At 52.5% G+C, this 23,923-nt stretch overlaps 1 protein-coding gene and 3 non-coding genes across 4 annotated transcripts; all 4 read right to left on the reverse strand.

Annotated features, from left to right (window-relative positions):
• Positions 1–10,311: 10,311 nt before the first annotated feature.
• Positions 10,312–16,856, reverse strand: RPL3 (ribosomal protein L3). The gene is made up of 10 exons (XM_010960285.3): positions 16,698–16,856; positions 15,555–15,747; positions 14,713–14,881; positions 14,018–14,153; positions 12,889–13,075; positions 12,235–12,395; positions 11,573–11,674; positions 11,114–11,209; positions 10,637–10,756; positions 10,312–10,410 (listed from the first exon to the last, which is right to left on the reverse strand). The coding sequence occupies exons 1-10, from the start codon at positions 16,839–16,841 to the stop codon at positions 10,366–10,368; spliced, it is 1,353 nt and encodes a 450-aa protein (XP_010958587.1). The 5' UTR covers positions 16,842–16,856; the 3' UTR covers positions 10,312–10,365.
• LOC123618390 (small nucleolar RNA U83B) lies at positions 12,731–12,824 on the reverse strand. Its single transcript, XR_006726826.1, has one exon. It is a non-coding gene; the product is annotated as a small nucleolar RNA U83B (small nucleolar RNA).
• Positions 14,154–14,208, reverse strand: LOC123618391 (small nucleolar RNA U82P). The gene has a single exon (XR_006726827.1). It is a non-coding gene; the product is annotated as a small nucleolar RNA U82P (small nucleolar RNA).
• Positions 16,176–16,239, reverse strand: LOC123618388 (small nucleolar RNA SNORD43). Its single transcript, XR_006726824.1, has one exon. It is a non-coding gene; the product is annotated as a small nucleolar RNA SNORD43 (small nucleolar RNA).
• Positions 16,857–23,923: the final 7,067 nt, after the last annotated feature.

The raw sequence follows: 23,923 nt of genomic DNA on the forward strand, positions 1-23,923 counted from the left end.
GGCATCAGAACCACAGACAACCTGGATCCAGATTTCCAAGACCACAGCGCCTTTGAACTGGAAAATTCTAGAACCATGTGTTCTTACAACCAGAAAATTCTAGGACCATCAAATATTGGAACATTTTCCACTCTGAGCCCTCAAGACTCTTAGAATTAAATAATTTCAGAAATGCTGCATCTTGCAACCAAAGATCAGAACCACGGAAACTTGGATTTCCATGGTTGGGAATTCTGGGAGCAAGGGCTCTTAGAAGCAGAAAATTCCCAAACAACAGTCCCATTGTCCCAGAGGACATGAGCCCTGGGTTCTTTCCACCACCGAGACTAACGGACATCCATGAGCAGAACCAGCCAGGCCTTGGTCAAGTTGTTCCACAGGACCCTGCTTTGGACAGATTTTTCTGTTCCTGGAACAGCAAAGGCGGGAAGGGAGAGGGGAAGAGAGGGAGCGCTTCTGAGCAAATCCAAGTTGCTAAAGGCCTCTCCTCCAGGGCCTGGGAGACTCCCTTTGCCAAGAGAGAGACGGAGAAGAGAAAGAAAGCCCTTGATGCCACAGGTTTGGGCAGCAGGTATGTGGTCACAGGGGGTGGCAGGATCTACCCCCTCCCTGGCTGCAGGAGCTTGGAATTTTCTCCTGGCAGGAAGGGCCCACCCTCCTAGGAATGGAAAACAATCCTTGGCATCTGTCCCCCAAGGCATACAAGGTTTTGACAATCAAGCATTATTATCCTCTCTGCCTCACCCCAGCCCAGTGCAGAGGGGAAACCAAGGCAGGCTGGGTCTCTGTCTAAACTGCCCCTGGCAGATTCCAGGTGTCCCCTTCCCTGACCGCGGAATGTCAGAGCTGAGACAGCCACAGGGGAGGGGCATGGGTCAGGCCTGGCAGGGCAGGTGGGAGCTGAGACTGGAGAGGGCAGCCATTTATCCAGTCATTCAGCACGCTGTAGCAGAGTCTCTTATTGCTTCCACTAAGGCTCACTTCCAGGAAGCCTTCCCAGATCATGTTCCCTCGGGCCTCTTTGCCCCTTAATATTTTACCACTCCACCAAACAGCATACTCTAATTACTCACACCTTGTCATCTAAGTATTTTGAGCAAAAATTTCTCATTTTCTTGGATTATGCTTTGAGAGTGACTCCCCACTGGCCTGGAACCAGAGCCTTGAGCTAAGGCCTCCATGCCCGTTCAAACATCTCCAGGTCTCTCCACCTCCCTGGGGACAAAGTCTAACTCAGTTAGGACTTTGTAGCTGCACTCCAGACATAGGTCTCACCAAGTTCCTGGCAGTCAGTCCTCCACCCCAGGCCATCTCTCTCCCTGCAGCCCCGTGCTCCCCTCCCCTTCCCTAGCCAGAGCATTCTCATCTCTGAGGCCTCACCTGAGACCACCTACCTGAGGGCCAGTACCTCCCCGGGGCCACCTTGGGTTTCCCTCTACAGCTCCACTGTCCTGCCAGTGGTGGCTTCTGCCTTGATACCCACTCCCCGAGGCAGGGCTAGGTCTCACACAGGCTGGGCCTTAAACCAATACGAGCTGTGCGTCTTTACTGAGGGCCCACTGCTGGTCTCAGCCCCTCCCATACCAAATCCCCGCAACAACCATAGGAATGGCTTCTTTTCTGATCACACCCATTTGTCAGAGGATGAGACCAAGGCACAGTGTGGCTAAATTACTTCCTCAGAGTGACACAGTTAGACAGTGGCAGAGCTGGGATAGAGACCCTGAAAGCCTGGCTCAGGAGCCCACGTGGTCACATCGTCCAGGGCAGGGGAAAGACAGAAGCTCTGAGCCCCAGAGCGCGGGGAGGTCTCAGGGCGTCCAAGAGCCAGAGACCACCTAGCTGGACCCCTAAGGCCCTGAGAGGGCAGATCCCTTGTTTCAGGGTCCTCCCATGTACCTCTACTCAGAGAGAGACACACTCGCTCAGGCAGTCATGGACACAAGCCCCTGGGCCCTGGGACCGACTGCAGGAAGCACTCAGCTGCCCAAGCCTTTTTCACTTCAGCTTTTCCTAAATTTGTTTTGAGGAAGTTGCTGTTGCCTTGGAGCTCTCCCCTCTCTCTCACGCGCTCCAGACCACACCCTTCCCACCCAACTTCTCTGGAAGACTAGAGAACAGGGAGTGGGGAAGACAAACCATAAACATGGTGAATAAGTCCATTCTACAGAGGGTAGCAAGTGACAGGCTGTGGAAAAGAGAAAGGTGAGACCCACGGGGCATCAGGAGTGCTGGGGGAGAAGGCTGCAGCTGCAACCAGGGTGATCTCCATAGCAAGAAAGCAGCACCTCTGTGGATTTCTAGGGGAGGGGCGTTCCAGGAAGCAGGGAGAGCCAGTGCAAAGGTCCTGAAGCAGGACTGAGTCTGCCATGTTATAGGAACAGAGAGGAGGCCATTGTGGCCTTGGGTGAAGATGAGTGTGGGGAGACAAAGGGAGGTGAGGTCAGGGAGATGGGGGATCCTGGCCCACTGGGATGACCTGAGCTTTAACTCTGGTGACTGGGCATCCGAGGGGAGCTATGCAGAGTCTGAAGCAGAGGAGGGATGACAGTGTGTGTGTGTGTGTGTGTGTGTGTGTGTGTGTGTGTGTGTGTGTGTGTGTGTGTCTGTGTATCTGTATTAAAGTATCTATAACATAAAACATACCATCCTACCCATTTTTTTCGTTCTTTGTTGTTGTTGTTTGTTATGGTTCCTCCTACCCATTTTTAAGTGCACAGTTCAGTGGTATATTAAATACATTCACCTTGTGCAGCCATCACCACCATCCATCCCTGCCACTCTTCTCATCTTGCAAAACTGAACCTCTATACAGAGGGATGCAACCTGACTTGAGTTTGAACAGGGTCACTCTGGCTGCTGGGTGGAGATCACACAAGAATCTCCAGACAGAAGCAGGGAAACAAGACAGAAGGCGAAAGACAGGACCCCTGATGCCACCAGGGCCACGCTGCCCTGACCACCTGGTGAAATCAGGCAAATCATTTCATTCATTCGGAAGTGTGTTTATTCATGCCTTTGGTCAGTGAGCCTTTCAACAAATATTCATTGACTGCCTACTATGTGCCCAGCACCACACTGGGTGCAGAGGGCACAAGAAGAAGAGGGCAGAGGCAGCCCCTGACTCAAGGAGGTTGCCATCTAGCTGGGAAGATGGACACGGAGCCAAAAGCAGCAAACATGATAGTACAGTGATAGTCCTGGTGGTGGTGTGAGGGAGAAGCAGAGAGAGAGCGTCAGAGGATCCCAGTGCCAGTGGAGGCTGGGGAGGCTTCCAAGAGGATGGGACATTGGAGCCAAGCCCAGAAGGGCAAGTTGGGGTTAGCCACTGCAGGAGAGAGGGAAAAGCATTCCCGGTAGGAGGAACAGCCCATGCAGAAGCTCTGAGGCTTTGGCCTCCTGCTTCTACAAGAGGCTTCCTCTCCTTTCCCTCCTCTAGATCAAAGGGGCCAGAGGAGCCTGAGGGTCAAGCCCAGATTCCTCTTCTGCAAACTGGGAGACCTCGCAGTGCCTGCCGCCCCTAGATGTGAGGAGTAAATGATCCAATGCAGGGCAAGCTCCAGACACACAGCACGTGGACAGGCTATGAGGTCAGCCGCCCTACCCCCACCCACCTCAGCCTGGCCTGGAGAAGTGGGCCCCCTGTGGTGAAAAACAAAGGAAGGTCTCAGGGAAGACCTCCCACAGCCCATCCCCAGATCTCTCCCCAGCTTACTTCCTGCCATGCCTGAATGTCTCTATTACAAATTCACTCCTTTGAACTGTGCTTTCCCACTCACGCTTCCAGAACCATCCATTCCTATTCAGGTTAGCCCCGGGCTGGGGATTGCTCAGCCCTCACAGCTCAGCTCAAGCCTCCCTCTTTCAGGAAGTCTTCCCTGGTTGCTGCTGCCCATGGAGTCTCTGTCTCTCTCTCCTGCCCTCTGCCCTCCCTGCCTCCCTCCCTCTCTCCTCACTCTGCACTGGCCTTTGGCCCTCACAGTCCCTTGGAGTTGAAAGGGGCCTGAGAAATTGTCCAGCACAGCCCTCCAAGTCCCCACACTTCAGATGAGGAACACGAGGCCCAGACACTGAGTCCTCAGGGCAGCTGGTCACTCTCCAATATGCCATGCCGACAGCACAGGTTGGACTTACCATTTGTGTTTTTAAATGAATTATGAACTATTCCACACCTGCCAAAGGCACAACGGAGGCCGCCCCCCTGTGCAGGTTCATGTGCGGCTGGGGCCGCTTTGTCGGCATGCGCAGGGGACCTCCCCGGGCTGAGGGTCCACGTTCCTTTAGCGACTCTCTGCTCATTGCTTCCAGCTTTGCGCTATCGATCAGGTTTTAGAGATAAAAGCAAAGCTATGAAGCTCTCTCGGATGGCCAAACCGATCATAGTCATGGGCTGGGCTGGCCCTTGGGCTGCCAACTGCTGCCTCTGGCTCAGTGGGCTTTTTTGCCAGACCAGGCAGAGCCACATGCCGGCTGTGTGAGCCTGGGCGAGTTGGCTGCCTTCTCTGAGCCCTGGTTTTGCCACCTGTGAAACGGAAGTGATCCTGCCTCCTCACAGGGCTGTCCACACACTCAGTGTTCGCTGATGGAGAGTGAGGGCCGGATGCCGAGTGAGGACTCCACGGCAGGGACACATCCTAGGCAGGATCCCACTGAATCCTCCCTACAGCCTCCGAGGGCTGTCGTGGTGCTGGGAAGAGACTGAGCCAGGATCTAGCCCTGGACAGCTCTTTCCCACTCTCCACACTGTGTCACCACAGCACAGCCAGGAAGCCTGAGCGGGACATCGATGGAGGTCCCACGTGACTGAAGCAGGCTCGGGCTAAGTATGAGGAGTCTTGAAGGTGCCTGATGCATTGTGCTTAATAAATGTTATTGATATGTGCACAGATGCATGTGCAGTAGGGAGCCATGGAAAGCTCTTGAGCAGGGGCGGGCCCTGCCTTGGATGGTTATGTCTATGTGGGGTGCTGAGGATAATGGCTTTCCCCGAGGAAGCAAGGGCAGAGTTGTGCCGGATCACCGTGCCGGTCCCTCCAGAGCCTACCTCCACCCTTTCACCCCCTGCTCAGTGCCCCAGGACACTGACATCTAGGGACCACGTCAACCAACTCCTCTGCTGGCTTCTAGCTGGGTTCAGTCTTTAGATCTGAAGGCTGAGGCCGATGGTGTGCTGGTCAATGTTTAACAACCAACTCTTCAAGAAAGTGTAGTGTTCACCGATTTCCCTTGTGTAAGTGCCTCCACGCAGGTGGAGATGGATCCATAGACGGATGGGTGAAGTCATGGTGTCTTCAAGGGCCTGCATGTGGCCATACTAGTGTGTTCACAGGCGCCAGTCGTGATGGAAATAGTGTGGTTGTGTCAATGTGGAGGGGTGTTTGTGGTGTGTGAATGGGCTGCTGTGTTCCTGGGAGCAGGTGCCCCTCTGCTAAGGCTCCCCTCCCCCGTAAAATAGGGGTGATATTAAGGCTCCTCTCTTGTCAGGGGAACTCCATGAATGGGACAAGACATGTCCCTGCCCAGCCTGGTGCCCAGAGGGTGGGGAGTCTTCAAGATATCATGACCATTGCCTGGGGCCCTGTGTGGTGCCCCAAGCTGGGTGACCAGGCTCTGAGGAGTGGCTGCTGTGGGGCGGGGGCCTGCTGGAGAAGCCCACGGGGGACGAGGTGGTGGCCAGTGAGGATGGGGAAGTCGGCCAGTTGGCTATCTTTAGCGCCTTCTCTCACAGCCCTTTTCCTCCGCCTGGCTGCATGGGGCTGGGGCAGGGAGCTGGCGGGGAGGGCCCACTTCTCCATAGTCACATGAAGCCCGGTGACCTGGAGGCCAGCTGTGGGGTCAGGGCAGGAGGAGTTGGGGCCGCTTGAGGTCCCTGGCTCCCCTAACCCCACCTGTCTGCTGGCATGCTCCCCCACCTCTCAAGCAAGCATGGGCCCCAGATGTAAGCCTACGAGGGGAGATGGGCAAAGGAACACTGGTGCTGAGGTGGCCGCTGGGGTGTGGTGTCCCTCCCACTCCTCTCCAGGACCCTGCAGGCCCTACTTGGTGAGGGAAGTGCGGTGCAGTGGTTGGCGCTGAGCTTCTGGCGCCCAGATTTGAATCCCTGCTTCAGCACTCCTGAGAGTCTGACCTGAGTGAGGGGCCCTTGCTTCACCTCGCCATGCATCAGTGTCCTCATCGTGACGACAGGAGTGACACCAGGAACATAGACTCACGACTCACGGGGCTGTTACGATCACTCAGTGAGACACGGCATCTAAGATGCCCAGCAGAGCAACACCTTCTAGCTCTGTGACCTGGGGGGATTCTCTGAATCTCTCTGGGCCCCACTTTCCCCATCTGAAAATTGGGAACAGTGGTTGCAAGGATTAAATGAAGTAACTTCAAAAAAGTCTAGCACAAGGCTTGGCATACAGCAGATCTTCAACAAATAGGCACCTGACTCCTCTCTTGAGCCAAAATATGTTTTCCAGGCCCCTAGTAGCATAGGGTCACGGTGAAGAGATGCCTGGGCTCAAATCCTGGCCCTAATAGATATGAGTGTGTGCCCTTGGGCAAGTTGCTCTTTCTGAGCCTCAGTTTCTTATCTGTGAAATGGGATAATAATAGAAGCTGCCTCAAGGTGTGACCCTGAATATTAAGTCTGTGTATCTAAAGTGCTTAGGACAGTGCCAGATATGTGTCAAGTATTCATAATTATTAACAGCTGCCAGGCTGGGCACTGCCCTCTGGAGGCATTCAAAATCAGTGTGAATGCTGGTTATCAATGGCCGGGGGCAGTGAGGTCAGGCCCTGGGCAGCATCGTGGCTCCAGGGATTTAATAGTTCTGACGTGGTATTAGGCCCTGGAAGCTTCCTGGATGCCACCTCCCTCACTCCTGGGCATGTGGATGTTGCCTTCCTGCTTCCTATGAAGTTTGGGGCAGGCCTGTCTCCTCTCAGGGGTCCAGCCCAGGCTTCTGAGACTGCTGCTGAAAGAACAGGGAGAGCTCTTTGGGCTCCGGGGAGCAGCCCAGGCATCTGGACCCCAGGAGGTGCATGGTGCTGGACAGGTCAGCAGGCCTGGAATGCCAGCCTGAGCAACAGAACCTCGCCCGGAGGGCAGGCGACCCATTGAAGCTTCAGACAAGTAGCTGCATGCTGGGAGCCGATGGAAGGAGGGTGAGGCTGCTGGAAGCCAGGGCTGGGCACCCAGGGCCGGGGGTCTGGTCTGGGGGTGTCGAGGGATGAGGACAGAGGGCCAAGCAGCACAGCCCGCATTAAGGAGGCTGTCAGTGAGGATCCGGGGAGAGCACCTTAGGGTAAGCCCACAAGATGGCAGCTGGCTGTCCACCCCTCCACCCTCCAAGGCCATCCCCAGGTGAGCTCAACGAAGTCACTGGTTCTGCCTTTTAAGGCGATGGTGGCTCCTGCCACCTCCCTGTTCCCACTTGCTCAGAAATTCCCAGCAGGTATTTTCTTTTCTTTTTCCCTTTTTTTTTTTTTTTTTCCAGGAGGAATGGAATGAGACTTCTTGTTCTGTCACCGCAGGATTCCAGAGAGGCCTGTCTGGGGCTTCTGGTGACAGGAAGCGCACACCGACAGGCACTCCGACACGCACAGGCACAGACTACAGGAGGCAGAGACTGCTGCCCCACCCACTGCAGGCCTGCAGAAATGCCTGGGGTCCCCCATCTGGGACACCCAGACACAAGCGCTGGGGAGTCCCAGAGATTTGGGGAACAACATTTATTGAGCACTATATGCCAGGCCCTGGCTATGGAGGCAGGGGGATCCGGTCCCGCCTGCATGGAGTTCATGCTGACTTTCCCCTGAGGAGCTGCCTCCCTTGGGAGTTGAGATCTGAGCCCAAAAGCCTCTTTCCTACCTCAGGGCCTTTGCACCTGCTATTAGGGTGTTCTTCCTTCAGGTCTCAGAAAGGCCTCCCTGGTCTCACCCCGCCCCTCTGTATCCCAATGGCCTGTTTCATTTCTTCACAGCATTCATCACTTCCGAAATTCTTGTTCACCTGTGTTTCCTACCTGCCCACCCCAACTAGACTACAAGCTCATTGAGAGACGGGCCTTTTGAGTTCAGCACTGCTTCCCCAGCACCCAAAGGAGGGCTATGTCCACAGCAGGCACCCAGGACTTCTTGAGAGTGAAGGGGATCCCCCACACGTGTGGGTGAGCCTTCCACTGCCCCCGGGAAGCCCTATTACTCGTCCTGCCCACAGCTTCAACCCATGTGCTGGGGCAGCCTTCTGCATTCGGTCCCACAACCAGTGCCAAGGTAGTGAGTCACCAACCAGATGAAGTTCAGGCTCAGAACTGTTCTGGGATGTGCCAGGGTCACTCCCTGGCCAGGGGCAAGGCAGAAACAAGGATGGGGACATGAGGATGGTCAAGACAAGGACTCAGCCCTTGTCAAGCACAACTGAAAAGGCTTTCTGTGCATGTCACACACGTGGAGACACACAAGATGTGGCTTATCTGCAGTGTTGGGTGCTTGTGTGCATGCCCTCAGCTTGTCCTTCGGACCCCACGTCCCCAGTCATCCTGACCATACCTATAACTGGGCAGTGCCCTGGAAAGGGAGTGAGGCCCAGCCATGACGACCAGCAAAGCCTCTCCTGCCTGGGCTGAATGGGCAGCAGGGCTCCAGGGCTGGTGTAAGGGTGGGGGGAAGCCCCAAGACTGAGGCCAAGGGTAACTGGCATGGGTGAGGGGACGAGGTGGGGTCGCTGCCCAGCTCATCAGCCTCCCAGGAACGACTGGAAAGAAACTCCTGCAGTGACAGAGCCCAGACTGAGGACCAGAAGCCTTGCCATCATGCCTGGCTGTCAGGTGTCTGGTGGCCTTGGGGCAGGTCCTGACGCCCTCTGGCTGTCGACTTGATTCTGGGGTTGCTGGGGATCTGAAGAGACCCCTCTGGTTGGGGAGAGGACTCTACCCGCTCCAAAGCCCAGAACAAGGTCCTCCCGCAAGGTTGTCCCAACAGGGTGCTGCCCACCCTCGCCCCCTGGTGACTCCAGCCTGAAGTGCAGCTCCAGCCAGTCGGCCAATCCTGAGCAGACAGGTGCTGCAGGGGGGTTGCAAACCAGCCCAGAAGTTGGCTTTGAGGCCCACAGTCCCATGTTCAGAAGGGGCTCTAGAAATGCTGGGCAGACATTTGAGAGTCCCAGGCTAAGGACTCTTACTCAGCACACTCCAGCTCAGTCTGCCTCTGCCTCAGAACCCAGATTCCGGCATCCTGTGCTTGACTTTGGATATTCCGTGTTTTGTCTAAACACTCAGTAAGGATGCCATGCTTATTGAGAACTAGAAACACCTTAGGCCATTTCCAAGTCTTTTTGAGACAGCACCATAAACGTGAGCCCCTTCCACCCACAATCACTATGCCTTTCAAATGAGAAAACCAGGGGTCAGGAAGACACTAGAACCCAGGTGAAGAGCTGCTGCAACTAGTTCTCTGCTTAGGTGGGGCTGAGGCAACGCCTGCAACACAGGCACATGTTTTGGGGAGCAGCAATGGTTGGGAAGGGAAAAGTGGGGGAAACTGGCACACTGGTCACTCCAAAGGGCGGGCCAGACATCACAGGTCTGGGTGTTGGACTCTAGCAGATAAGCTGCTCCCACCCTAGATGGCAGGTGCTCAGCGGAACCAGTACAGCACAGGGACACCTGCAGGGGGTGGGGACTGAGTCAAGTCGCCAGGTCAGACCTAGACTCAAATGGGAATTGGGGTTGACCTCCCCAGCTGGGTGAGCCTTGGCAAAGCATGTAACACCTGCATGCCCAAGTTGTCACTTGCCTAACATTTAAATCAGGGCTTTCCTTGTAAACCCGAGTGCCGGGTGCTGTGCAGGGTTCCATATGACACTCTCAGCTGCCCCCTCCCAGGACCAGACCTTGGCTGCTGGCTACAAAATATCAACAAGCCCTAACTGGAACCCCTCCTGCATGTTGTATACACTCAGCAGACGCAGGGTCTGCCCTGCCCCACCCCGCTATGAGCAACATGAACACCAGGTCCTCACCACTCCCTCCCATCTCCCTGGCGGGGGCTGCCACCACCCAAGCTGTGCAAACAACTTCTACAGTGGAGCCCAGCTCCCTGGCCCCAGTGAGGGAAACATTTGCGCAAAGCTCACTCCCCAGGCTGGCCATAACAGTCCAGGCTCAGCAGTCCACTTAAATCCAGTCTGCTCCAGACCCCCTTGGCAGGAAGCGGTAGGACAAAGAGACAACCAGGTGTAGGTAAGCGGGGCAGGGGAGGGCAGCATGCCCCAGGAGCTATCAGCCCAGACGGGGAAGGTTAAATCAGAAGCAGATGTCACTGGAAAATAACTTTATTGAGCTTCCACCAGCTGTACAATCTGTTCTGACATTAGGCCCCTTCTTCCTTGGCAATTCGGTCTTTCTTAAGTGGTCCCTGTGGAGAGATGCAGCAGGCTCCATTAGAGGTGGAAGGCAGTAAGAACATCCCTCAACCCCAGCAGGATCCGGTTCCGGGCTGGTCTCCCCAGCCCCTGTACAGGCACTAGGCGGCCCCTTCTCAGGACCCCGGAGCCAGCCCAGCTGCACTGGCAGCAGATGTGCAGGAGAGCAGCTGAAACACACCCCAACCCCAGTCTGAGGGCAGCAAGGTGGACACTCACCATGAATGCTTTCTTCTCCTCCATTGTCTGGAAGCGGCCATGGCCAAATTTGGAGGTAGTGTCAATAAACTTGAGATCAATCTTCTCCAAGGCCCGCCGTTTGGTCTGCACCAGCAAGGACTGTCGGCCAAGAGGGGAAGATTAGCCAAGCCTTTCTCTGCACCATCTCAGTTCACAGGCCCCTCACCTTAGAGGGCAGAGGTCAACTCAATCTGAACCAACTGTGGAGTTGGGAACCATCCTCCAAATCCCAAACACCTACACAGCCCAGCCATTACCAAAGCGTTTCCTTCTGTGCCAGGCAGAAGGAGGATACACAGAAGCAAACAGCTGGGCCAGGCCAGACAGGGAATTTCCTCCTCCCAGAACTTCAAAGTCAAGGAGCAGCAGCCTCTCCCCCCTTTTCCTTTCAACTCTCCTAACAAAGCTCAGCCCTGCCCCCACCTTTAAAAGCCTCCCCTCCTGCCACAGCCTCACCTTGCGCAGCGTGAGCACTCGCTTCTTGGTTCCCACCACACAACCTTTGAGCATGACAAAGTCATTGGTCACTTCACCGTAGTGGACAAAACCACCCTGGGAAAGAGCAAGGCCCTTTGGTCAGCACAGATCAAGCATGGGGCTGGAAACAGGTCGGACAGCTTGCATGACCCCCACCCCAGGCACTGGTGATCCCAGCCACCGGACCACAACTGTCAGAAGGCAGGCAGCGAGACAGTGACACACAGTGCCCGGTGCTCACTCCAGTGCCTGAGCCTACCCGAGACCCCACTTGTCACCGGCCAGCCCCAACCGTTTACAAGGACTGGATGCTGTGCAGATGTGAACTGTCAACAGGCCTCCCCGCCTGCAGGGGGGCCCATGGGACTGTTTCACTCGAGGAAATCCCCTGCCAGACCAGACATCGAGGCTTATGCAAGGGCAGCTCCCATTACTCACCAGAGGGTTGATACTCTTGTCAGACAGATCGTAATCAGTAGAGGCATTGTTCTTGATCAGTTTGCCATCCTTTATGAGGTAGCCCTGGCCAATCTTATAAATCTGGAGGGGAGATGAGCATAGTTAAGCAGGAAAAAACCAGACAGGAAGACAGCTCAGGGGCCTCTGGTGCCCCTAGATACAGCAGACTGGAGGAAGGGTACGATGATAGCCATCAGGACAAATGACCCCCCAACCTGTGCGTGTGCTAGCCTGCAAAGGATTCTGGGAAAGCAGCTGTGACCTCGGGCCTAGTAATGAGGCACCCATCACGAAGAAAAGCTGGCTGAACCAAAACTAAAGACACTGCTACCCAATGAGATGGATGAGGCCTCTCCAAACCTCATAGGGCAGGAGAGGATAGACACGGCTCCTATCCTCGGCCACTGCACCAGAACCTTCAAGGATGGCACTTTACAAATCACGACACCTGACACCCAAGTGTCAGAACTGTGCCAACCAGACACAAGCAGCTCAGGCACAAGCAGCTAAGTCCATGTGATGCTCCACTACCAGTGGACCAATCAATGGTAAGAGGGACTGGAAACCCCCAACTCAATACTGGACCACCTTTCCCCTTTGTAGGATTTAAGCCTCCACAAGGCCCTCTCCAAGCACCTCACCTTCTTGTTGATCTCAGTGCGGTGATGGTAGCCCTTCTGCCCAGCCCGAGCCACAGAGAAGGCCACCCGGGCAGGATGCCATGCCCCAATACAGGCAACCTTGCGCAGCCCTCTGTGGGTCTTCCGGGGCAGCTTCTTGGTATGCCAACGGCTGGTGACCCCTGGAATAGATGCATGCTGTTGCTCAGGTGCCTGGCACCCATGCCACTGGCCCTTTGTCCACACAACACCCCAATGACTGAGTAAACCTGAGAGCTTGATCTGCTCGTTACTCTGATCCCCATGATCTCTACCTTCTCATACTTCCACCCAAGTTGAATACCTGCCTAGATGTAAAACTTAGAAATCTGCAAACAGAACAGCCTTGGAGAATTAGCCCTGTTTTAGAACATCACCGTGTGTACTTTAAAGCACTCATGAAGTCCTCCTTTGCATTCTGCAATTGAGCAGATCTTTCCTCTGTCCCCCATACTATCCCCAGCCACCTGACCACAGGGCTGTTCTCAGAAGGAAGGCAGCAAGGAATATTTCCGCAGTCTGACTCGGGCGCTGTGCCCAGCGCTCATTCCAGAGCCTCATCACCGAACAGCTGGGCCTGACACCCACCCCTCTCCCAGGGGCAAACCACAGAAACTGGCCCACTGCAAAGCTCACCTTTGTAGCCTTTGCCCTTGGTCACCCCAATGACATCGATCATCTCATCCTGCCCAAACACTTGGTTCACAGGGACCTGCTGCTCTAGCCTCTCACGGGCCCAGTCCAGTTTCTCGGCCACAGTGCCTCCGTTCACCTGGATCTCCATGAGGTGGGCCTTCTTCTGGCGTAAAGGAAGCAGGCGCATCTAGAAGGGAATGAATCCTTCAAGGTGAGAGGAACTCAGGCTGTGGCACATCAGGCCAACACTTCAGCACATTCACCTTTCAATTCTGGTGCCTAAATCAGGTCAGAACAAGCTGATCTTTACCTTAAGACAGTACAACTTAATGACATCCTGGAACCACTAGCCCAATGTTCCCGATTACTGTCCTCTTGGCCAGTCCCTTTGGGGTACCCTGCCCTGGTTTCCCCTGGCCATCTACCTTATTCTATTAGGCAACAATACACCACTTATATTTGAGAGCAGAGTAGCAAAGCAAGAATACAAACCGCAAAGGAGATGAATCTAACAAAGCTTTTACAAGCTGCCCAGTGTCACCCTACTCAACTTCATCTTCAGCAACAGACAAGCCACCGATCTCTGGTAACGCGGTTCTCAGTAACCACACAGGACTACTGATCATTTAGGAATCACGGGTATGTACCAGGGATAACAGTCCAGAATGACTTCAAAGGCACCTACTTAAACCCAGCCAAGGGCTCAAGCGCCAACAACAGCCAGCATTATCAACACCATTTCCAGTCAGGAACTTGACAATATTAGCTCCTACCAGTTCCTTCAACCAGTTTTCCTAAAATGGGCTATGGTTTCCCATGAGAACCATTTAGGGACACAGTGCCCTCTGCCGGCAACAAAAACCAACCCTAAGTGTGGGGACACCGGATGTCTTTTTCAGGCCAACTGTCTAATCTGGCTCCAGGAATCCAGGCCTCTAGGCAGAACGTTGGTATTTTTAACAACCCCCACCTCCACTAGAAACGATGTTTAAGGAAGCTGAGTCTTACCACTCTAAAACCCTGTGGCTTGGCACAAATAACTGAGATAACTGAGCCCCCCAAAAGGCACACGTGATCGTGTAGTCATCACTCCAGAGACCAGCAGCAGCGGGGACTGGCCAGTGCTCACCTGGGTGTGGGCAATGACACGGATGACCTGGCAGTACTTCTTCATGCTGCTGAAGTCCCTCTCCAGCTGCTTCTTGCCATCTTCGTCCTGCCACTTCTTGCAGTATTTGGTGAAGGCCTTCTTCTTAGATTTATGCCTTCAGGAGCAGAGCAGAGTTGGGGAGGGGGCCAGGTGCCAGCCTTCATCACCCCTCCAAGGAGTGAGCGGAAGGCACACCGACACCGTGTGGGGATGGGGCTCATTGCCGGCTTCTAAGGAGCCTTTTCCACCGGCAAGCGGAGCCTGGATGGAGCTCATCGGGCAGAGCCGAGCGGAGCTAAGCAGAGGTCCACAAGATTAATGCAAGTCACAACATTCAAATACACAAATTCTTGCTCCAAGTTAGCCATTAACCAGAACACACACCTGGGGGTGTTACTGCTCTAGCTTCTAAGGGGACTCTCAATACTTCCCAACAACCAAGAGGATACTGAACTGAGTCCTCAAGGTGGCACCCACTAAGCTTAACGTTGGAATAAAATGTCTCAAGGTGATGCTCCCAGCCTGGGAAGGTCTGTCAAAAATTACTCTGCTCAAGATGCAACTGAACCTGACACCAGAGCAGCTCCGCCCCCTGCTATGGAGCTAAGGCCCTACCTAGCACACTGCTCCTTCTCCCCAGCCTAAACCAGGGTGAGCAGCCTCTGTTCCCTTACCAGTTCTTATAGAAGCGCCTTTTGCACTCATCACTGATATGCTCAGCAAAGATGGTCTTGAAGGTACGGAGGCCTCGAGGAGTTTCCACATAGCCCACAATGCCCACAATCACCATGGGGGGGGTCTCCACGATGGTCACAGCCTCCACAACTTCCTTCTTGTTCACCTCTGCAAAGCAAGCAGACTGTCAGACTTGAGTGGGCTAACTGCAAGTCCCCAGCAAGAGGCGGTCAGTGTTTTGTAGAAAAATAAGTAAAATAGCCAAGTAATAATGTGGCTTCAATTGTGGTCTATCACAATAATCTCCAGACAAGTTCTTTACTATCTAAATAATACAGAGCACTATGTATACCGGGATTGTAATACCTGAGCCCGGGACAGACAATGTTAATTGCTTAACATTATCAACTGTGGTTCAATAACCAGTGCTGTGTCCTGCTGGGTGACTTCTACTTCAACCTCCACAGCCAGCAACATGGGCAGTATTCAAGCTTTGAGGTGAAGCTCAGTTTAGTCCTGCCGCTAAAATCTAAGTGGAGTTTCTATTCGACCCTTACCAACTGCCATCTCCCAAGTTAACATTCTTCTCTATGCTGTGGCTTTGACAAATTTACTCGGCACGTTCCCTGACTTCATTACATCCCTCTGCCTAAAGCAAGCAGTGCCAGCCACCTGTACCGAGAACACTCATCAATCCTAAAACCCGTTACTTCCAACCTGATACTAAGGCTCTATTGATCTCTCCACAGTCTGCCCTCTTCTGAGGGCTTGGCCCATCCAGTCAGTTCCCACCAACTCCTACCCTGTCCCCACCAGCTGGGAGGATGCCGTGTGTACTTACTGGACCCTGGCCTATCCACCTCCCTCACAATGTGGGTCATGCCAGCCTTGTAGCCAAGGAAGGCTGTGAGGTGCACGGGCTTAGAGGAGTCATCCTTAGGGAAGCTCTTCACCTTCCCGCGGTGCCGACTGCTGCGCTTCCGAGGCAGGAAGCCCAGGGATCCATGCCTGGGAGCGGAGAACTTCCTGTGAGACTAGGAGAAAATGATCAACGTTAGCACCTTATAAGTAGCCCTCACTTCAATTCCAGCTGCCTAGGTTCTAAGAGGATTCTCAACAATATTGAATCCAGGCCAGCAACCCAGGTAATCAGCTTACGTGCTGGATTAAGCTGACTTTCTGCAGGATCCCACATCAATTATTCAGGCAACTTTGTGTTGAACATTTATCTCAAACCCTCACTTTAAAAAAAAAACCATCCACTTTTTCCTCTAAAGAGAACAAAAGTACACCAAGTACTGGCATTAAAATTCGCGTAACGGGTAGCTTTATTGGCAAGTAAGATCTTGACCACAATGAGAACTGGTCAAACGGCTGGGCAGCAGATAAAGGCACTAAACGTTCCTCGTGCTCCGAACCAGAGCTAAACTGCAAAATGTAGGCCACTAGAACTCGACAGAGCCAAATCAGAACTTGACAATCAGCACAGAGTCTCTGTCCGCCCGTCAATAAGTTCATCACCTCTGGTTTCTGAGAACTCTAGAGGCCCAAATTGTTGTACCAACCGTCCCAGATATTTCACAACGAGGCCTCAACAACTCTGGCCTAGTCTCCCCTGACGCCTACTGCCTGAATTTCTACACCTCCCAGTTTAATAGTGCCAAGCGCTTCCCCTCCGGACCCTCCTAACCAAAGTGCTCATGACTCCAATCTTGTTTGATGACGTCAAGACCCAGATACAATTCGGACCCGATTACTGGGCCTGGGCCCGGGCCCGGGCCCGGACCAGCTGACCGGCAGGCTCAAGGCCGACCTCAGGCCACGGATGTTTTCAAAAAATGGACCCGAATGCGGACCCCGCTGAATCCCCAGTGCTCCTAAAGCAGGCACCCAGCGCCAGGCGAGCCGAGATGGCGGGGATGCGCCGAGGATTCAGGCATGCCGCCGCGGCAAATAAGCAGAAAGCCGCCATAACGATACGTACCATCACGCAGATCGAACGCTGCCCGTAGAGGTCGGAGGACGCCCCGCGCGAGGTATATAAACCCCAGTCTGGCTCCGCCCCTTCCTGCGTGCGAGCGCGCGCCCGCGGCGCACGTCGGGTCGGGGGGCGGGTACTTGGCCCCATTTCCACGTACGCTCGTCCTCGCCTTGCGTTTGCTCCGACCCGAACGTCACCTTCGTAGGCAAGAGATAGAGGCTCTACGGCGAGCGGCTGAGCTCGAACTTAGTGAAAAGCTTCTGAATAGCTGACAGAGAATTGGAGTGCAGCAGCCCTACGGCGTTGGGCAGCAGCCAAACTTGATGAAGCGCGCCGTTACGCTGAAGGAAAATGGCTGCGTCTCTTCTTTTCATCTGAAATGCCGTCACCTCTGGAATTGAGTAATCCTGCTGGGGCTTCAGCTGCAATGCTCTTTCAAACGTGGTATCCCATTTCCATCCCACACAGTAGATCAGCGTTTTTGCTGTGTTGTAGGCATACTGATGTGGGACGAGTTACACCGCTTCCACTGGCTCCATGTTGGAGAGAAAAGACTGAAACCCTGGTTTCCTGGCTCCCAACCTAGGGCCGCTTCCCTATACCAACTTGCCTTTAATGCGTCCTGGTTTCAGGTCCCTCTCCCTCAATCCCTATCTCGGCCATTCGTACCAGTATCGGGCTGCGGGGGCCCGCGCTTGGTTCTGAAGGTCTGAGGCGGCAAAAACATCTTACGACCTGGGGTCACGAGTCCAGCCGCCCGGCCTCACAAAGCCTTCTAGACCCTCGGTATAAAAGACCCTCGCTAAGAATCAAATCTCTTGTTTCTTCCCGTGCCCGGCCCCGGCCCCCCACACCCCAATGCTTCCTGGGGATTAAGCCTTGACTCCTGAGGCTGTCAGCCAAGAACCTGCCCTAACTAGATAGTCCAGCTTCTTCGCTGCAAGCACACACACTCTTTCATTAATCACCTTCCGCCTCCATCCCACCCAGTCATGTTCTTTGATTCTGGGTCTGGCCTTTGCTCACACCGTTGTTAAAAAACATTCATTTAACCCTCACACCATCCCCGAGTGGCAGCAATGATAGTCCTCAACCCCTTATTGGAAATCTTTGGGGCCAGATGTGTTTCCAAATTCAGCATTTCTTGTGTTTTAGATAATATTGTGCAATATGGTGCACATACTGTATATTATGCAATCCTCCCTAAGCTCTTTAATAAAATACATTAAATTAATTCTGGAAAGAAGCATGAATATTCCCATGGAGTGGGATAAGTATATAAATAGCCTCACAGCTCAAAGCTAACTTAACTGCCTCAAAAATTCAGTTTAATTTGGTTTCTTGCCACCAAATGACTTAAGAAGTGTTTTTTCAATTCAGAATTGCAATTTTTACAGAGAAAAGTTTCAGGCAAAAAGGATATAATTTGACAAAAGTCACACAATTAGTGAAGGACAGAGCTCAAGTCTGACTGACTCTGGGTTGGGTTTTCATGACATCAGACTCAGGGTTCAATAGTCCCCCTCCCTGGAAAAGGAGCTCTGGGGTCCGGAGTCACTTATTCACTCAATAAGAAATTCTTGGCGGGGAGGGTATAGCTCAGTGGTAGAGTGCATGCTTAGCTTGCACGAGGTCTGGGTTCAATCCCCACTACCCTAAAAAACAAACAAACAAACAAACCTAAGTATCTCCCCTTACAAAAAAGAAAAAAAAGAAAAATTCTTAATGAAGTTCTGCTCTGGGCTTGGGGGAATGCGGAGGGGAACTAGAGGGCAACTCTCACAGGCCAATTAAGACTAAAATTGTGATGAGGGTGAAAAAGACAACAATGTTACCTAAGATCCTGGACAAATTTGTCCCCTAAAAGGAATTCCCTCTTTGCAGTCAAGGGGAAAAGGAGATTATCAACAGATCTGCACAGTCATGACAGTTCTGCACATGGTTCACTGGGATATTGCCTTAGGCCTCAGTTTCCCCATCTGTCAAAAGAGGGGTTCATTCATTCATTCAACAAATATGTACTGAGCCTTCTCTGCCTAAGAATGACATTAAAGGGCCAACTAAAGGTGGGGTTAAGGTAGAAGGGCTTTCACTAGTCCATGCAAGCCATCAGGGTGGGTGACCCGGGAAAGGGCTCTGAAGCTGGACATGACGATGTAGAATCAGGAGATATTTAGGATGGACAGGATCTGGAGACTATATTTGTATGAGTCATCATGGGTGGGGGCAGGGAGGGGCAGCAGAGAGGGCAGGAGTCAAGATCTCCATTTTGGAATATTGGGTAGATAGTGTTACTTTCAGAAAAGGATCGATTATATAGAGATTTGGATTTATTTACAGGGTTAACGATATCCTTTCTCCTTCTAAGAACACGTCAAAGACCCAGCAAGATGTATGCGACTCAACAAGAAAAAAGTAAAGAAGCGAGTGAGGGGAAATAAGATGAAGCCAGAAAGGGATCACACCCAAACACACATTATAGAACTCTGTTTAGGCCAGCATAGTCTTCCCTTTTGGTTTCAAGCCTCTGTGCAGCCAAATAAAAAAGATAAATATGATCAGTAACATGATTCACAATAGCTACAGGATAAAAAACAAACCAGTGGCCAAAGGAATCCACTGTGCCTGAAATAAGGCTTGAAAGAAATGTCGCTGGGGAGACGGGGTTCTCCTAAAGGGGCCAAAATGGGAGGCAGCTGATGACACCCTGAACATCAGGACGCCGTGAACACACAGTGGCTGTGCACCTTCAGTGCAGACCAATGAACTCATGGCAACACACCAAGCTGATCTGTGCGAACTGTTTACAAGAGGTCAAAACAAAGGGGTTGCATTACCCAATTCCAGATTGCTGGTTTAATCCAAGGATAAAATCCAGAGTCTGGAAAGAAATGGATTGACTTTATTTACAAATGGTCTTTCATCAATACTATTTTTCAAAATGGAACTTCTAGGAAGGAATGGAAAAGGATCCAAGGTTTTGCTCAAATCCCTGAAGGGCAGATGCTCTCAGCCGCCAGGGAAAACCTGAGATGTGGACTGACCATGGCATTTCAATGTCCTTCTCTCTTACCGGACTGGAATATCATGGCAGCAGAGACTGTGTCCCACTCCCACAAGGTCAGCATCCCGTGCGGGGCCCAGCACAGGAAAGGCTCTGGCTCAGGTGTGTCAGATGCGGGCATGAACACAGCCGGCCCAAACCAGAACATCACAGTTTCACTTTCAGAGGCTGCCTCCCTTGCCCATTGAAGCAATAATGCCCCCACCTTTGACACGAGCTCACATCCTGATCTTTTGTGCTGTCACTGATTGTTGCAAATGACAAGGCATTTGGGCCAAAGGGTCAGTTAATATGAGCTTGTGGCATGAGTGTAGCCCTGTGCCCCCAGAGCGGGAGGCTGGGCACAGAGCCTCTGGGTCATGAAGGCCCCCCTTCCCTGCTCCTCCACCACCAGCTGCCAAGGTGATCCCCCAAAGAATAAGAGCCGGCTGGCCCGAGGCACCTGGCAGCTCCTGCTCCTGCTCCTATGCGGGCCCAGCCTGGTGAAATTCCATGTACCTGTGCTGGGACTGCAGGCCACCATGGCAAGTATGGCTTCCCACTGCCTCTCCGTCTATGTTCTGGGCCTCTGCATCCTGTGGTGCAGGAGTCTGCAGGTGGGTGGGGGGCTCCCGCTCATCCTGGCCCAGAAGCTGTGCGTGGAGCTACTGCTGCCCGTCCAACAGGCCTTGGGGCAACTGCTGACCGTTGCGTGGGGCTGGGGCCTCCAGCTGCTCACCACCCTGATCCACGGAGCCTGCCGCTGCATTCTGTTGTTCCGGCAGCACTTAAGATGGGAGATCAACCTAGCCCTGCTCTCCATGGCCCAGTGAGCCTACGACAGCCTGGTCGACTTCCACCGCGAGAACAGCAAGGCTTTGGAGCTGCTGCTGGGGACTGTGCTGCAGCAGGTGGCTGCGTCTCTGCTGGTCCGCTGCCTGGACAGGCTGTGGGTGGCCATGAGACAGGTGACCCGGGCCATGCGGGGCAGTGGCCTGCAGTCCCTGGGTAAGGCTGGGCTGTGCCCGGCAGCCTCCAAAGACCTGGATGCAGTCACCACCATCCTTCCAGCTCCCACCATCCCTCTTAGCCAGTGCTTCCCTGGACCTGACCCGGCCACCCTGAGCAGGCTCACGCCAGCCTCCATCAGCCTGTGCCTAGTGGCTGGAGACAAGGATGCCAGTGAGGGACAAGGAGGCTGCGGTCTGGGGGTTACCAAGGTGCCCATTAGCACCAGGTTCCAGAGCAGTAGAACAGGCAAGATGGCCTTCAGCTCTTCACCCAAGCAGGCCCTCACACAGCAAGTCAAGGCGATCTGTGTTCTCATCATCCTGCTGTATATCTATGCCGCGTGTCTCTTTGTGTAGATCTTAAAATAAATGACAAAATGTAAACCAGCCTCGTATATCCATGGCTTGCTTTGTCAACAAGGGATTGAATGGAGAGACCTGTCCACCCAAGCCTTTACTTGGCTACGGTCAGGGGTGGATGGTACTCAGTATGCAAGCCACGTTGCATAACAGGGGCTGGGCTGGGAGACCTGGTCTCAGCTCCATCACTTCTGTGTGTCTTTGGGGAAGTTCCTTCACCCTCTTGGGCCTCAGTTCCCTTTTCTGTAAAATGTAGATAATAGAGCTCCAGGGAAAAGGGATATAGAAAAAAGAGCCATTGGTAAATTGTAGAGTACTCTTCGCACTCAATTATCCTAGCAGAGTGTACAAGGCTTCCTTGGAGAACACTTTTATGTTCTATTAAAGGACATAAAAAGACCTGAATAAAGAGGGACATAGTCAATTCATGGGTGTACTGACCTAATGCCTTAAAAAAGTCAGTTGTCTCCAAATTAATTTATAAAGTCTCTAGGATTCCAACCAAAATCTGAAGGGATTTGGAGGTTGAGGGGATGGGGCGGGACTCATAAACTGATTCTAAGACGTCCATGGAAGATCAAAGTCCTTAAAATTTTAAGGCATTTTTGAAAAAACAGAGCCAAGGTCGAGGACTTTCTCTACCAAATATTAAGACATTACAAAATCACAGTAGTAAAAACAGTGTGGCAGAAAAGCCAGGCAGGTGAATGGAATAAACGGCAGAGCCCAGACACAGCTGGCTGCAAACTGGAACTTGATGCATGAAAAAGGTGGCATCACAAACCAGTGGGGAGAGCAGGAATATTTGGTAGATGGAGTCGGAGAAATTGGTTCACTACGTGAAAGAGTAAATATGGCTCTTCTAGTTGGTTGAATGGTGGTCCCCCAAAGATATGACCACCTAAAGCCTGTGAATGTGGCCTTATTTGGGGGAAGGGTCTTTGCAAAAGAAACTTTGAACTGAGGATCTTGAGATTAGGTAATCCTGGAGTAGGATGGGCCCTAAACCCAAAGACAGGTGACTTTATAAGAGAAGCCAAGGGGAAGAGAAACACAGAAAAGACCACGTGAAGAGGGAAATAGATTAGCCAAGGAATGCCAAGGGTTGCCAGTAGCCACCAGAAGCTAGGAGGGAGGCATGGGACAGTTTCTCCCTTAGAGCCTCCAGAAGGAACAAACCCTGATTTCAGACTTTTGGTCTCCAGAACTGTGGGAGAGTAAATTTCTGTTGTTTTAAGCCACCAAGCTTTTGGTCATTTGTTGCAGCAGCCACAGGAAACTAATACAGATCCCTGCCTTGTATCTCAACTCTATACCTAAGGTCCAAAAGCATTTGCAGCACTGTATCTGTGCAGAGGTTATCTTAATGTGCTGGAGGCAATTACTCTTCTTTGGGAAATTAGCTGCCATTGATTGAAGACAGAACAATCTTTTATTTCATTTGATCATCCAATCAACCCTTTGAGGAAAGCACTCTTTTATCATCTCCATTTTATAGCTAAGGAAACTGTCTCAAATGAAATAAGTAACTTGCTGAGATCACACCTCGGAGCTCATGCCTTCAGCCACAAGATTCTGTGCCCCCGCTCGGGCTTTCCACATCACCACCGCCTTCACTCCCCGCACTAGCACGTTAGGGGTCTTGAAGATGGGCTCTGCTGAGTTCCCTGCTGTGTTCTCAGGCCTAGGGCGTTTATCCTATGAATGAAATCAGACTCAGTGTCCGCTCTAAGACTCTCCTGCGCCATCCCTACTTGTTTCTGGTTCAGCACACACTTCTGCCTCCTCAACCTTCAACCCACTAAGTCCAGGCCACAGTCTCCTCCCACCTGGATCGCTGAACCAATCTCCAGTGCATCCCCTTGGTCCCCCTCCTGCCCCTAAAATCCATTCTCCACCCAGCAACCAGGTAGATCTTACACTGAGAATCAGACCATTATCCCACCAATTAAGACCCTCCAGCGGCTTCCCATACTATGAGGCCTCCGGGGACTGCCAGCTGGTCCCAGCACATCCCCTGGTTCCTGGGGCCGCCCCTCACGCTGACTTCTCCCATTCCACATGCAGCCCTCTCTGCAGCAGAGCCTTTGTCCCTGCTTCTCTCTCTGCCTGGAACATGGGCTGACTTCTATTCTGGTTAAAGCATAAATGTTAAAATATGATAAAAATCACACTTGTACAGATACAAAATGAACATATGTCAAAGATTTTTTATTTAGTTCTTAATTAAGGAGGGAGCCAGGCAGATGCTGTAAGTGGTTCAAAGGAGAAGACCCAGAACCACGTAGTTATATGGAGTAAAGAAATGTAGAAATGAATTTACAAATGGACATAAAACTGGCTTTTTCTGCTGGGTCGAGGGGGTGGGGGAGAGGTGTCCTTCCACTGGACAGGATGTATTTGCATGTGTATAGATAAGGATTATTTGCATTGCTGTCCTTTATCTACAGTGTACAGAGCTGCAGAACACTTTAAGGGCAAAGAAGAACCTTTAAACTACGAAGAACTAGATAATCTCTCAGGCTCCAGCTTGATTAAAAGGATAGCCAGTGGTCTCTTTTGCTCATTCCAAAAATCTTTAAATGTTCCTGCATTCTTCAGATCTTACCTTCTTTGTTATTTCTTTGAGAGCCTTCCTCAATCACCTGATCTCTCCCGTCCTCAGACCTTATCCCCCCTCAGAGATGAGGCTATCTCTGTTTTTCCAACACCAAGCCACAGAGGCAGGCTGCATAAATATTTGTGGATAAATGCAAGGGTGAGCCTGTGTGTTTGGGGGAAATGGAAGTATTGTCAGTGGATCCTCAAGCTTGGAC

The sequence above is a fragment of the Camelus bactrianus genome, chromosome 12 (assembly GCF_048773025.1).
Source record: "Camelus bactrianus isolate YW-2024 breed Bactrian camel chromosome 12, ASM4877302v1, whole genome shotgun sequence".
Taxonomy (NCBI): domain Eukaryota; kingdom Metazoa; phylum Chordata; class Mammalia; order Artiodactyla; family Camelidae; genus Camelus; species Camelus bactrianus.

What these genes read in the sequence shown, in the direction of transcription:
- RPL3 (XM_010960285.3), bottom strand. Translation starts at nt 16,841, where the DNA reads ATGGGGCCAAGTACCCGCCCCCCGACCCGACGTGCGCCGCGGGCGCGC. An exon ending in AGCGTTCGATCTGCGTGATG is followed by an intron (nt 15,748 to 16,697) that starts GTACGTATCGTT and finishes ATTTTCTCCTAG; the next exon opens with TCTCACAGGAAGTTCTCCGC. An exon ending in GGTGGATAGGCCAGGGTCCA is followed by an intron (nt 14,882 to 15,554) that starts GTAAGTACACAC and finishes CTTGCTTTGCAG; the next exon opens with AGGTGAACAAGAAGGAAGTT.